The sequence below is a fragment of the Eretmochelys imbricata genome, chromosome 3 (genome assembly GCF_965152235.1).
Source record: "Eretmochelys imbricata isolate rEreImb1 chromosome 3, rEreImb1.hap1, whole genome shotgun sequence".
In the NCBI taxonomy this organism is placed as follows: Eukaryota; Metazoa; Chordata; order Testudines; family Cheloniidae; genus Eretmochelys; species Eretmochelys imbricata.
In genome coordinates, this window is record NC_135574.1 from 31,646,764 (window position 1) to 31,662,190 (window position 15,427).

The following is a 15,427-nucleotide window of genomic DNA, read 5'->3' on the forward strand; positions in this document are numbered from 1 at the left end:
GCATTCTAGCCAAGCCCCTTTTGACCCAAAGGGAACAATAATTGAGGTATCTGATCTGAGTTGATAATGGAATGGATCTCTCAATTTTGCTGTGATTTTGGGGTTGTTGCTTGAATTCTAGAGACACATAAGCAAATAGAATATTTTCACCCTTGACTACGCAAATTAAAGCAGCTCATTTCCAGCAAGGAACTAGCTAGTTTGAGTAAGGGTTCTTGAGTGGGCATTTGTTCCTGTTTATCTAAACCCTCTAAGCCAGAGGTTCTCAAACTGTGGTCGGTGGACCACCACTGCTCCGTGAGCGCCATTCAAGTGGTCCACAGATAGTTCCTTCTAAGGTGCGCGCCTGGTCAGCTGCATGAGAGAATGAAGGGCCTCCCACCTAATTAGTGGAGCCACACAAGCATGGCTCAACTAATTAGGTTCCTGGACCCTGGAGAAGATGCATGTGTAAGGTGAGGTAGCCTTGCAGGGGAATAGGGGGTAGGTAGGAGGGGGCAGTGGGGTGAGAAGAGGGGGTGGGAGGAATTGGGATGTGCAGGGCTGCAGTGGCCAGAGAAAGAGGCAACTTTTCCCAACTCCAAGGCTGCAGCTGCCGGGGAGAGATGGTCCCGCTTCGCAGCCCCAGCTCGGGGGCTACCGCGGTGGGGGAGAGAGGGCACGTCCATCGCATTAGAGAGGTAAGACGACTGATATTAACATAGGAGTTGTGTGCTTTTATTTGTAGAATTTATCTATTTATTGTTTTTTTAATGTAGCGCTTTTATCCCAAGCGCTTTACAATAGTTAGCTAACGGTACAAACACCATTTGGAAAGATCATTAAGTGATCCGCTGAGACCCTCAGCAATTTTCAAGTGGTCTGCAAAAAAAAAAAGTGAGAACCACTGCTCTATGCACTTCCAAGAGCAAGTCTTTCACTCCCGTTTTGTGTCTGCCATACCTCAGGGTGCATGACTGAAGGAATTACATTCTGACTAGGACAGGCTGGGCTACTTCTGGAGGATGCAGAGCTGACCATTCATTCAGTGATTACTGGTGGTTTTGAAATCCCTTCATTAGGATGTGGAATCACCTTAAGCCAGGAGTTCCTGGGCTGTGGCCCAAAAATGGGGTGTGACACAGTCCTGGGTGGTCTGCCATGGGCAGAGCTGAGGAGAGGGTATGGGGGAGGCGTTTGCCACCCCAAACTATGTTGGCAGACTGGCAGCCAGCAATGGCCCCCGCCGAGGGCCGGAGGAGCACGGTGCCCCTGGCGGATGGCAGAGGGTGAAGCAGAGCTGCCAGGCAGTGGGTGAGGAGACAGGGCCAAGCCTAGAAGTGGCAGCTCCCAGGATGGCTGGAGGTTTCATGGCCATTCCCACTGCCTGCTGCTGCACCCCATGAGCCGTGGCTATTTGGGGGGGTGAGCCTGAGGCTGGAGCCCCTGGCTATCTTGGGGGGCCAAGGCTGCCAGCCTGGCAGGGAGGCACATGCAGCAGGGCTTTCCCCTGCGGAACTCACAGGTGCCCCCTAGGTTCCCCCCCTTCCCATAGAGGTGTATGGCCAAGGGGTGTCCCTGGACTGCAGTCTCAGCCATTGAGTGGCGGCTGCTGGTTGGGTGCCCCACTCTGAAAGCAGTGCCAACACCAGTAGCAGCACAGAAGTAAGTGCGGCATGTAAATACGTAGCATGCCATCCGTACTGCTGCGCTGCTGCCGCCAGCGGCACTGCCTTCAGCGCTGGTGCCCATACAGCAGGCTCCACTCTCCGGACAAGGTGGTTAAGAGGCAAGGAGCGGGACGGGCCTGGGTTGCAAGGCCCTGGAAGGGAGCTCAGGGCAAAGGGGAGGAGAGACAGCAAGGTGCTTGGGCAATGGGGGGCAGCTAGGGATGGGCGATGGGTGGGGAGCCCAGGGAGGCAGCAGGGGGCCAGAGTGCCTATTGCAGCTACACAGGTGGGCCTCAAGGAAAAAAGTTTGGAAACCCTGCCTTAAGCAATGACAATCTTTTTTGTTGAGTAGTAGATCAAGCAAGCAATTGTGATTAGGATCTAACATTAACTAACACTAGGGTGTACTGATTGATAGAACACCCAAGGTATAAAAAAGGATGCATAGAGCACAGGAAGTAATTTCTGACCTAAATCCCTTCAATTACACTGGAGGTCTAAAACAATCCTGCTAAAGAAGTAGCCAGGTAAAGTACTTTTTATGTTCAAACTACTGAAAGTGTGTCTTTGCTATAAGCCAAATCCTGAAGTCCTTAAGTTCCCATTACAGCTGTATTATTTTCAGCTTCCTTAATCCTGGCTTGCAGCACCACATGTTTAAAATTCTTTGACACTAGGAGCTGGGATTATTTTGTATTAATGACACACTTAGCCATGCTGAATGCTGCTTAACTTCACAACCTCAATTAAGAAGTGACAGAGCTTGTGGAAAACTCTGGCAGGTAGTAGATGCTGGTGCTTTATGATTTGAAATATTTAGAATCTCTCATGACTGGGAGGTTCCTAACCAAAGGAACAAAGAATTCAAAATTTGAAATTTGCCCATTCAAAGCTGAGTGAGGTTTTTGACAGTCCTTGAGCACATGTCCTGTACTCCACATTAGTGAAAGTTTTAAAAACCTTTGTCAGTAATAATGACAATATTGAAGCCGCGTGTTGGTTTGTGTTGGCAAAGGTCAGAAATTTACACTTGAAATCAACTGTCCAACAGAGCTTTAATACGTTCAGTCATTGAGAAAATTGTATTAACTTATTTAAAACATACCATGGAATGTCTAAAGGTAACTTTATTTTTCCATAAACCATAACATTTGAGAGAGAACTTGCATCAATACTATCTTTCCTCTAAGAAAAACACTAGGAGTATTTTGCTGAATGCACATTTTCTCCTGTCCATCAACAGACTTGGTCAATATGTTACTGATCAGGATTTCCCACGAAGGCTAACTTCAGGATTCTGATTATCTACATCACGCCAGTAAGGAAACAGCATAGGTAATGTGGAAATCTTCTTTTCCAGCAGAGACCAAAGCTGAGCTGCTAAAAAATTATTTCCCACTACTGATAAATGAAGTCCATCCGATAGATAGGAAGAAAAGTCCTATGGGGGGAGGGGGGGAGTTAATTTAAATAAATCTTTAAGAAACAAAAAATATAAGATCATAACTAATTTCATAATACCATGCGATAAACTGTAGTCACAAAATGTAGTTTTTAATCAATCTCACTTCTAAGAAACTTTTCCAAGATTATGAAAGGATAGAAAGACAGGTAAATGTACTGTATTTCTTATGTCACTGATACCCATAAGAAAATTATCAATTGATGAACCGGGGCAACCAAAGTATTGAATCTACTCTATTTGTCTCAAAAGATCCACTTTGCCAAACTTGAATTACCTGCTAGGGTCAAGTTTTTCAAAAGAGCTCAAATGTGATCAAAGTAAATGATCAGACTTTCAAAAATGCTCAGCAGATGGAAAACTGAGTTCTTGAAAATCTGCCTCTAAGTGTCAGAATAAGAGCTGCTGGGTGCATTGCACTTCTGAAAATCTGGCCTAAATTCAGCTTCTGGTGATGATCAGCCAGTTGCACTTCAGGAAGGCTACTTATGCAAATATTCTTACAAAGTATATTGCAATGCAACTGCTGACTGCCTTTAGAAAGGAAGTTCCAGCAAAGTGGGATACCACTTATATTTAGAGCAGTCATATATTATTGTCTGATAACCAAACACAATATTCAGTTGTATTTAAACAAATCACCTTAAGTGTTTTCCTAGCCCAGCATGAAGTATTCTGGATTCAAGTTTCCTCCCAAATAGGGTAAACTATAACCCATGATTTCTTGTTTTATTTTTCAAGATTGACAATTCAGTTCCTCCCCAAGCTCTGTACTAACTATTGCTTTACACAAGACACTTCAGCATTTTCACAAACTTCTTTTCTGAACCTCATACCTGATTATTCTTTTGCATAAGTGTCCACAGATCAAGAGCCTCAGTCCCACAATCTCTAGCTACTTGAACACATGCCTTGGCATATTCTCCGGTGGTAGAATTGAAGCGATTTAATTTGTCACCTATTGGAAGTTAAGAAAATATTAAATGAACTAGAACACAGGAATTAAATCAGACTATGTCACTATCTACTGTATGTGATTTTTATTTAATGTTAAACCATTTCAAACTAAAATTTGAATCTTGTAAATTTTAAAGCAAGTGGGAGCTAAATCCGTCTCCTTAAAAGCCTTCTGTTGTAGCCTGCTGGTTTTTGAGATTAATTTGAAAACAAACTTTGGTTCAGAAGAAGTGTGGCTGGTGAGAATTAAGAGGCAGTGGCAGAGCTGTGTAAGAACATAGCATAGCACCTCTGTTCTGTGTTAGGCTTGCCTTTAGCCAGTGCTTTTTGTCCAACACCTATGTACATCTTATCCGCATAACTTATTTACAACCTCCAATGCTCCTATGCCCCCAGCAGATAGAAGAGAGTTAAGAGAGGTGATGTCTAATCACAAGCCTGTCCATCCGTGTTCTGGGTGACACGGGACTTCTCTTAGCCTTATTTTACAGAGGAGAAACTAAAGCAAACTACTTATCTGTCTAGGTAAAATGTTTTGAGATCCTGGGATAAGAGTAAAAAAAAAAACCGAGGAGTCCTTGTGGCACCTTAGAGACTAACAAATTTATTTGGGCATAAGTTTTCGTGGGCTAGAACCCACTTCATCAGATGTATGAAGTAAAAGATACAGGAGCAGGTACAAATACGTGAAAGGATGGGGGTTGCTTTATCAAGTGTTAGGTCAGTCTAACAAGATAAATCAATTAACAGACCTCAAAGTGGCAATTCTTCAACAAAAAAAACTTCAAAAACAGACTTCAACGTGAAGCTGCAGAACTGGAATTAATTTGCAAACTAGATGCCATCAGATTAGGCCTGAATAAAGACTGGGAGTGGTTGGGTCACTACAAAACCTAAACTTAATTTCCCCAATACTAATTTCTCCCTACTGTTACTCACACCTTCTTGTCAACTGTCTGTAAAGGGCCACTCTCTTACCACTTCAAAAGTTATTTCTCCTCCCTTGGTATCCTGCTGTTAATTGATTTATCTCATTAGACCGATCTAACACTTGGTAAAGCAATCCATGTCCTTTCATGTATTTATATCTGCTCCTGTATTTTTTACTTCATACATCTGATGAAGTGGGTTCTAGCCCACGAAAGTTTATGCCCAAATAAATTTGTTAGCCTCTAAGGTGCCACAAGGACTCCTCGGTTTATTTTATTTTTTTGCTGATACAGACTAACACGGCTACCACTGAAACCTGGGATAAGAGTATATATAAAGTGCAAATTTATCAGAAATCAGTTGCCCCATGTCAGATGCAATTGTACAGAAACTGATGCTCCATGTGCCTTGAGCACCAATTAACCTATAGTCCAGCTCCTGTTTCAATGCAATGAAACTTCCCTCTAACAATCTAACCCCCAATTGCCCCCTGCATTTCAAGTGACCACCTCCAAGATGTTACCCCTTCCACTTAACAATCTGAATCAGTGAAATCTATCAGTTTAATGTGTGCCATGTCAATTTTTTATCATTCTAGTTTTTTAACCAAAATGTCATGCAGTACTACGTCAAATGCCTTACAGGTGTCTAAGTATATTATGTCATCACTATTACCTTTATCAACCAAACTATAATCTAATACCAAGTTAGTCTGACAGGATCTATTCTCCATAAACCCATTTGCATTAATTACATTACCCTCCTTTAATTCTTTATTGACTCCTATATCTGTTGCTCCACTATTTTGCTTGGTATCAATGTTGGGCTGACAGGCCTAAAATTACTTGGGTCATTCTATTTATTCTTTTTAAAAACTGGCACAACATTAGCTTTCTTCCCATCTTCTGAAACTTCCCCATTGCTCCAAGACTTATTGAAAATCAATATTACTGGTCCACAACATTATTGGTCCTTAACTTGCATCCAAGAATTTTAAAAGAGCCAGCTATCTGGCCCTGCTAATTTAAAACTGTCTAACTTTAGTGGATTCTAACATCTTCTAGAGACACTAGTGGACTGGAAAGAGTGTTATCACCCTATATGAGACTATATCATCTGGTTTTTTCCCAAATACAGAACAAATATTTATTGAACACTTCTGTCTTTTTTGCATTATGATGGATAATTCTACCATTTCCATCAAGGAATGGACTAATAACATTGTCAGGATTATTTTTGAAGTGCAAATACCTTGACACTGCACAGGCTGTCCAAACACATATGAGCACCTGGGGGCAGCCGTTCAGCTGGTGCAAACTGTAAAAGCTGATGTCAGTGAAGCTATGACAATTGACACCAGCTGAGGTCAGGAAGGCTCCCTACTAGGAACTAGGCAGGGTTACGTCTCCATTGTAAGAGTGACTTGAACAGTACAGGGAGAAGCTGATAAGGCATTAAACTTTTTTTTTTTGTTTGTTTTTTCCTCAGACAGAGACACATTTTCTTGATCTCAGAACTGTACTTTTCAGAAATAAAGCATGAGGTGGGATATTGCTGCTTAACCTGATAAATGAGGAATATGTTGTAACAGCAAGAAAATGATCCCAGGTGTACCGTGCTGCATTGCTAGCCACTTTGGAGGCTGCTTTGCAAAGGGTGTTAAGGCACAGCATGGTCAGACTACACCATCTATAATGTAATAATACAGGAGCCCAGAGCGTAAATATTATCCAGTCAACATCTTTTATATAAATAAAAAATGTTCTGAGACAAACCCTAAGTTTTTAAAGTGCAGCTTTTTCTACCAATTACATTAATGAATAGCCCAATGAAAACTGCAGTTTTAAAAGAATGTTATTAATTAGCTATCGGCTTGTCCACATGGATATTCCACAGATGTTTAGCAGACCTACCAGCAGCCTCTTTCCATTGGCTCAGAGAATAAACGTGCAGTTTGGCACAAATACCGAGCAAATCCTTTGTCAGTCTGGAGGTCAGCAACTTGGACACCCACACTGACAACCTTTCTACTTGTTTTTAATCCCCAAACTGGGAGAATTCCTTTTACCTTTGGCAATGCACTCTTTTTCCCAAGCTGGTTCATAGAGAGGGGGTGGTGTTATCAAAATAATTTTGTCCTCAGTAATATCTATGGACTTCAGATATTGTATCATGCTTTTTAAATTATCAGCATATTCCTTCAGTGGAATGTGTTGGTCGGAATTCACATCTGTTTAGGGAAGAAACAATTGTTCATATAAAACCAAGATGCCCATTGTAAATTATACACAATACTTATTTACACAGCATACAAATGTGGATACTTTGCTTCTTTTCAATATAAAGTTCTACATGATTCATGAATTCATCAGATGTGGTGGGAAAATGATATACAGCAAAATCCAAGGTATAAGAGCCAGACAGAGGAAAAACTGCAAGTACTGTAAATAATTTCCTATCCACTTAAAATATCTGAAGAGAAGGTGACTTGAACAGTACAGGGAGAAGCTGATAAGGCATTAAACTTTTTTTTGTTTTTTCCTCAGACAGAGACACATTTTCTTGATCTCAGAACTGTACTTTTCAGAAATAAAGCATGAGGTGGGATATTGCTGCTTAACGTGATAAATGAGGAATATGTTGTAAAGAAAAAGATCCAAGGTCACTAACAGATTAATTAATTCTTTTTTTTTTTTTTGTATACTTCCCTAATAGAAAATCAAATGATTACAAAGATTTAGCAGATTTATCTTCTTAGGGCTTGTCTACATGGTGCAGCAATGCACACAACAAGATGTGATTTGTAAAGTGGACAAATGTATTACACACCAATTTGTCCCTGTAGACCCTGTTGGTGTGCACTAAAAGTTCCCTAGTGTGTTTTAACATAATACTGTATAGTCCAATTAGTGCACAACATATTAGTGTGCTTTAGAAATCACATTCCCATAGCATGCATTTCTGCTCCATATAGACAAGCCCTGAGTGTAGCCTGAAAAAACAATGGATTTTTCAATATTAACAGAAAAAGACATCACAAAATATGTCCAAAAACATTTAAAACAAAAATTTCAAGTCATACACACAGTGCCAATTCAGTACAAGTAAACAAGAAATGTTGAGAAGTTTAGGACTGAGATTAACCACGCCCTATAAGTGTCATCATGGAACAATGGGTTACAAAATAAAGTAAGCAAACACACTAAAATTAGAGAGAAAACAGATGAATGCTATGTGCGGATAGAATACAATAGTCCACAATAATTTATTGCTGCAAAAAGTTCATGGACCCTACAGAGGGCTGGTCCCAACTGTTGACTTTATAATTATCCTCAGAATATTTATATTTGTTAGTATACATACCTTTAACAGAGGCTGAAAGGCATTCCGTTGTCTTTTCTCACATTCTGACTACAATTTCCATCAGCCAGTGGATTACAAGGCTATTTCTAAAGGCACAAATGGGAGTTAGGCACCTAACTCCAACTGAAAGTCCCAAGGGAGTTAGACACTTAGAGCCATTTGTGCCTTTTTGAAAATTTCCTCCATAGTCTCACACATGAATATTTGGCCAGAGAAAGAGCAACAAAAACCAAAAGTACACATGAGATTTAAATGATTAATGGTACAGTAATGTAGTACACTCATTTAAAAAAAAAAAAAACTGATAGAGCAGGACCAGGAGAAATGTTAACCCTTTTGTGTCCCACTCTGTTTGGTAATCTCTGACATATTACACTTTTTAAAACTTGTTTTAAGAGAACAATTGAGAGAGAGAAAATGAAAATTAACCTACCTTTTAAAGTACTGTCATTAGCGCCAAAGAAGATGGTAATTGCGATAGTATTTTCAACATTAGAACTTTTGCTGATCAATCTGGGAAGAACTATGTTAGCCCATCTGGTATTGTAACCTGACAGTCCTCGATTTAAAACATCACATTTTCTGAAAGAAACACATACAACAAGAAGAAAATCCCCCTTACAGAGCAAAATTTTAGAAATTTCAAAACATTCCATCTGGATACCTGCCTTAAGGCTCTCTACCCCTCTAAAATCAACTAGATTACACAGTAGACAAGTGGGATAATTAAATATATATGTAGTGTTTGTATAAAGTATATGTGTAGAGTTTGTCTAAATATATAGGTGCCAATCCTGCAATCTGATTCACATGGCCACAAAGATCCATATGCATGGCTCTGACTGCAGAATCAGAGAGTATTTACTCAACCTTTGCAATAGCCTTTAATAAGGATTTACAGATATTGAAAGAAAAAGTACTGAGGCATTCCATATGATCCTTTTACAATTCCAAATATAAGTAAGTAAATGCTGATTTTTAAAAAAAACTAAAACAATTTACTACAGAAAAGCTGCTTGGCCTTCTTTCATCCTAAACATTACATTTAAAATACGAACTTCGAAAATCTCACCTGACCAATTTCTGAGCAAGCAACACTCCCCAACCATTGTCCTGAAAGGAAAACTAAATGAAAGGGACACAGTTTATATATTAACTAAAACATATCTAGGATTACAATTTAGCATGTCACTCTACTTCCTGCATTTTTTATTGTCCTTTCTCCTCACCCACCAAATTTAACGGCCCTTTATTTTTATGTGGCCTCTCTTATCTTCTGAAAGGTAGGCCATTAGTGTGTCCCTGAGGCTGCTGTTGGCCCTGCCCAATCCCCACACATTTTGTTACCACATTAGGGAACAGTACAGGAGAAGTGCACATCGCACTGTCCTTCCACAGTCAAAACTATCACTAATTTCAGGCTGTGGGCCAAAGAACTGTGTAGGATCAAGCCATACATAAGTAAATCAACTAGGTGTGTAACAAGTGACTGATTGATGCCAAGGACTTTTTCTGATCGTTTCTAAATGTGGACCTGTAGCTTTAATTTCAGTTTGCAGAGCAGCTCGTATAAATGAACTATGCATCTGTTACCTCATACTTCAGGGGTGGCAGGCCTAAGCAGGAGCCAAAATTTACCAATGTACATTGCCAAAGAGCCACGGTAATATGTAATGATTATATATGTGTGTGTGTGTGTGTGTGTGTGTATGTATGTTTATATATATATATACACACACACATAATCATTCTATAAGTTGATAATGCATATTTATTATACATTTATAATGTATAGTTAACGATAATAACTTAATCTTTTACTTAGAGGGACTTCTGGCAATCTTTGCTTTCAACAATTCCCTTGAAGTTGGTTTGTGTTCAGTTGTGCTCACACATAACAATTCTCTTAAGTGGCTGTCTGTCAAAATGGATTGGTGCTTGGATTTCACATGTTTGAGTGTCGAGAAAACAGGCTCACAAAGATAGGTCAAGGCAAACATTGAGATTAATTTTAGGGCTGCACTTCTGATGTTGCGGTATTTATCCTTTGGTACAGATTTCCAGAAAGTAAGGGTCCCCTCTGTCTTCTGAACAGATTTTAATCTCTCATCTTCCAAAAGTTCTATTATTTCCATCTGGGATGTTGCTTCGTCAGTGACTAAAGGGGGGTTCAGACAATTGGCTTCAGCACTAAAAGGTTCAGTCAGAAATCTGCTTTGAGGTCTTTTCTGCTGCAAATCTTGGAATCTTTCCTCAAAACTGTCCTTAATCTATATATCTAGTTGTGCTCCGTTTTAGGGGTTCTGCTGCATTCTCTTTTGATCTGGTTTGATGTTGTGACATTGAGGGAAAGTGTGTCAGTTCTCCCTCAAGTGTTTGTCTGTGAAACAACTGCAGTACTGTACTGGTTCCAGGAGTTCGAAAAAATGGGAAATAACTTTACCTCTCAAGAGCCATCGAACTGTGCAGTGAAATGGGAAATTGGCAGGGGAGTCGTCTTCATCCAGTTCTTCAATTAGATTTTGAATCTGTCTGTGATTGAGTGCATTTGAGAGAATGAAATTCACAATGTGCAAGACAGGTTTCATGATGTGATCAAATTTGAGATTTTTAGATACCAGTTGCTCCTGATGAATAATAAAGTGAAATGTCCAAAATTCGGGAAAGCTCTTGTCAATCTTACAGAGCCCTACTAATCCATTCACAGATCCCCACATGGATGGAGACCCATCTGTTGCAATGGCAGTGAGCTTCTGTAAAGGCAAATGGCTTTTCACAACTACCAACCTCCTTTAGATCTCATCCATGAGTTCTGTCCTTTAGTGACATCATATCGAGGAGTTCTTCCCTTACAACACAGTCGTCAGACACAGTGCGGACAAATACCGATAACTGAGGTTTATCCTGTGTATGGAACGACTCATTGAGAGTGATGATCAAATACTCACACTGCTGAAGTTGCAAGTGCAGTTGCGATTTGATGTCACTGTTCAGGTTGGAGATTCTGCGTTCTATTGTGTGGCGTGAAAGCTGCAGGCCAGAAATTTTCTTCTGTAGATTCTCGTTCTCTGGTGACAGGATTGAAATCACATCAGTGAGGCAAGTTTTTACAACCTCGCCTTCAGAGTAGGGCTTTTTCGCCCAGGCTATGTGCCAGGCCACATAATAGGAGGCTAACATTACAGTCTGCGATTGGTTGGCAAATCTGGTGCAGAACTGGGCTTCTACATCTGTTTGTTTTTTCAAAGTTTTCAGTTTTAAAGTGCGGTGTTCAGCACCTTGTGGGACTTCTTGATCCATATGTGCATGGCTCGAAGCAAAATGACGCTGCAAGTTTGAAGATTTGAACTGAGAGATACATGTCTGGCAAAGAAGACACATGGCCTTACCATTATGTTCAACAAAAAAGTATTTATTCTTCCACTCCTCTTGGAAGCATCGATTTTCATCAGTGTATTTTCTTTTCTGTTTGCACTTGCCTTCCATTGTTAGATGGTGTAAGAAAAATTTCGATTAAAAATTTCCACACCAGCTAGTCCCTGTGTGCTTTATTCAAGGAGACACTTGTGCCGGCCAGGGGGTGCTGGACCCCTGGCTCTGTCCCAGGCCCCGCCCCCTCACTCTACCCCTTTCCCCAGTCCCCGCCCCCCACTCCACCGCTTTCCCCAGTCCCCACCTCCACCCCACCTCTTCAGGTGCTGGGGGAGGGAGGGGTGAGGCTGCAAACCACATCCTCTCTCATCCCCTTCCAGCACCGCCTCAATGCCGTGAAACAGCTGCTGGAAGTGGGCAGGAGACATGGGGGAGAGAGGAGGAGGTGCTGATTGCGGGGTTGCGGGCGGGCAGGAAGGAGGCACTGGGGGGAGAGGGGGGACTAATAGGGCTGCCAGTGGGTGCTGAGCATCCACCATTTTCCCCCCGAGTCGGCTCCTAGCAGGAGCCGCATATTATCTTCTGAAGACTCGCATGTGGCTCTGGAGCCACAGGTTGGCCACCCCTGCTCATAATTAAAGAGACACTCGCAACTGTTAAAGAATCTTTTAAAAATACAGTTAACTGCTCCCAAACCTCTATACCTTTTATTAATGACTTCTTAGATGATTAAAACCAAAAGAATCACCTTTAGTTTTTATTATTTGTCATTTGTCTACTTTTTACCGCTCAATTTGACAAGTGTTCACTGGCATTTCCGTTTATGGCCTTTCACTTTGATTCTCACATCATAGTTTGCCTTTCAAAATTTGCATGGAAATAAACAACAAACTTTAAATTTAAAAAAATGAAAACATCTCTTTGCATTAGGCTGTAAAATCCTTGTATATATTAATCTAATTTTAATTAGCTTTAATTTACAGCCAAACAGTAATTACCAGCTGATAACACAGGCAAATTGGACACAAGTAGACAATCATTACTAATTAGGATAGTGATTCATTCATTATCAGTTTGAGTACACAGTAGGTTGTTACATGTACGTTCGGTTCAGCTTATATGTAAGGAGCCAGGTTGCCACTTATGCCTTTATTGAGCAGGCAGTTAGGTCAATTAGAATGTATTGTTTTGTGGCTCTCTTTCTGGTCCCAATCGTATTTTTCCTGACTGCGACATTGTCAGTTAACTACTTCCAGCACGTGAACTTACAGAATTGCTGCAAGGCGGGACTAAATCCACTCATAATGTACCACCATACATGCAGATTCTAAAATGCTTTCTCTAATGAACAGAAACTCAATGGGTAGGTAAGGATCAGGAACTGAATTCTGACCGCAGATAAATGTACCCTCACCCTGTGTGAGGGTAGAAAGCAGCTCTGATTTCCTGTTTTCCCTGTTAGAACCTAGCTCTCGATATTGGTTTTAACTATGAAGCAGTGCTCATAACAGAATCCTGGATGGAAAGTTATATAATTGAAGACTGAACCAGAAATAAACACTGAGGACACACACCATCAATGGCCACATCTACTGCAGCCCCAACATGTGAACTATAGTGATTCTTACGGTAAAACAGAATTCTCCCTGCACATTCTACCAGCAGTTAAAATACTTTGCCCACGGCCCCCTAGAGGGCCATGTTCAGAGAGCCATAACTACAACTGTTCAGTAGCCAGGCTGATTTGTGATCAGAACATAACTCCCTCTCAATTACACATGTATAAATTTTTTTCTTTTAAAGTAAAAAATAACCTTAACCAATGGCAGGTGTTCAATCTAACACACAGCCCAGGCCAATGCTTCACTGAAAATTCCGAGCCGAATGAAAACATATTCGCCTTGCACCTGGGTAAGAAGCAATTCTAATCTGACAAACCACTGACAGTAGCTACCAGTGATGCTGTGGATAAAATTACAGTTTTACAGTGGCGCTACAAGTGCTTAATCTTGTGGTTAATATAGACAGAACCCAAAAGGCAAATAATTTGCTTGGTCTAGTCTATAGTGGTATTCAGTAATGCTGTATTTGCTAGTTAAGGCCAACAGCGATACAGAGAGCTTGTAGCCTCTGAAAATGCTACCAGGCAGCATGGACATGGGCACGAGCACATTGGTTATAGACTGCATACTCAAGGCCAGGGGTGGCCAACCTGAGCCTGAGAAGGAACCAGAATTTACCAATGTACATTGCCGAAGAGCCACAGTAATACGTCAGCAGCCCCCTATCAGCTTCCTCCAACCCACGGGCAGCCCTCCCCACACCTCCTGATCAGCTGTTTTGCGGTGTGCAGGAGACTGGGGGGCATGTGGGGTCCAAGGAAGCCTGGAGGGTTAGCAGGGCACCTGGCACTGGCAGGAGCGAGCAAGCTGGCCCTAGCCTGCCCTGCCTCTTCCTCCCCCTCACCCACTCCCCACCCACCCCTTTCCCCAAGCCCCTCTTTCCATCCCTGCTGTGCTCCCTCTCTGCACCCTGGCCACCCCTTCCCCCAAGCCCCTGCCCTGCCTCATTCCAGCTTCTGCCTCCCCCCAGCAATGATGCCAGGAGTCAGCCGGGTAGGATGGGCTGCTCGCTGGTGCCAGCCCCCCCCCCACAGGCCGTCCTGGACCCCAAAGCACAGCCACCCCCCCCAAATCGCCTGGTATGTCTGATGGCTGGGCTGGCTCTGCTGGACCCATTCTGGGCACCAACAAAAATAATACAAACCTGGCACCCATGGAGCCAGTAGGTGTATGGGGGCCAGGGTCATATTGTGTGTGTGGGGACATCTATGGGACACGAATATGAGGTGTATGGGCCACTAGATGTGTGGGGGGGTGTATGGGACATGGACAAGAGGTGCACAGGTCCACTGGGTGGGTGGGGGCGTTGTATGGGACACGGGGCACCAGGTGTATGGGGGCCATTGCGTGCGTGGGAGGGTGTATCGGGCCATTGTGTGTGGGGGGGGGGCGGTGTGGCCAAGGATGTGTAAAGGCGCGCACGGATTACAGGACACGGCGATGGGGCCACGGGCACAGGCTCCCTTGGGGCTGCGGCTGGTCAGTGCCACGGGGAACCCCACAGCGGAGCGGGCCCGGCAGCCTCCGAGCTCCGCCCTGCGCCAGGCCCGGCCCCCTCGCCCGGCGTGGCGGGAACGGGCGGGGGAGGCCGCCAGCCCCGGTACCTCGGTGATGGAGTCCCCGAAGAGCACGATGCGGGGCCAGGACACCAGCGGGCTGCGCAGCGCCATCCCCGCCGCCGACGCCTCGCCCCGGCCACAGGCGGGAGCCCGCCGGACTTCCGCCCCCGGGCCCGCCCTCCGCTGCGTCCCGCCGGCCCCTCACCGCCCTCCCAGGGCCGCGCCCGTCCCGCCCCAACCGCCCGCCTTGGCGGCATCCGTTCCTCTCACGGGGGGACCCGCGAGGCGGCGCCACAGGGGTCAGCGTCCCGCCCCCCAAGGGGCAGCCGCTGTGGCGCGCAGCTAGGCCCGGGCCCCAGCCCCCCAGGTGAGCCCAGGCATCGGCCCTGCCTCCCCCTCCCAGGGCTGGGTGCATTGCCAGGGATTCCTGCTGCCAGCCGCCCCTTGCCCCGTGCTTGGCGTTTGCACCCACAGGGGAAACAATGCTCATGAGCCCTTTTCACGGCCTATTGC

The 15,427-nt window shown here is 43.5% G+C and overlaps 1 protein-coding gene across 2 annotated transcripts; it reads right to left on the reverse strand.

Moving 5' to 3' along the window:
* Positions 1 to 2,685: 2,685 nt before the first annotated feature.
* On the reverse strand, positions 2,686 to 15,063 carry IAH1 (isoamyl acetate hydrolyzing esterase 1 (putative)). Of its 2 annotated transcripts, none has more exons than XM_077812544.1 (6): positions 14,960 to 15,063; positions 9,434 to 9,486; positions 8,795 to 8,943; positions 7,067 to 7,228; positions 3,948 to 4,069; positions 2,686 to 3,090 (listed from the first exon to the last, which is right to left on the reverse strand). In XM_077812544.1, the coding sequence occupies exons 1-6, from the start codon at positions 15,023 to 15,025 to the stop codon at positions 2,914 to 2,916; spliced, it is 729 nt and encodes a 242-aa protein (XP_077668670.1). In that variant the 5' UTR covers positions 15,026 to 15,063; the 3' UTR covers positions 2,686 to 2,913. The 2 variants fall into 2 exon arrangements, with proteins under 2 accessions (XP_077668670.1, XP_077668671.1); XM_077812545.1 differs by having other exon boundaries at positions 9,434 to 9,474; positions 14,960 to 15,061.
* Between the last annotated feature and the right edge of the window lie 364 nt (positions 15,064 to 15,427).

Coding starts and splice junctions, on each gene's coding strand:
- IAH1 (XM_077812544.1), bottom strand. CDS start 15,025: ATGGCGCTGCGCAGCCCGCTGGTGTCCTGGCCCCGCATCGTGCTCTTC. Junction 8,944..9,433: donor CTTGCTCAGAAATTGGTCAG/GTGAGATTTTCG, acceptor TGTTTCTTTCAG/AAAATGTGATGTTTTAAATC. Junction 4,070..7,066: donor AAAAGAGTGCATTGCCAAAG/GTAAAAGGAATT, acceptor AACTTCCAATAG/GTGACAAATTAAATCGCTTC.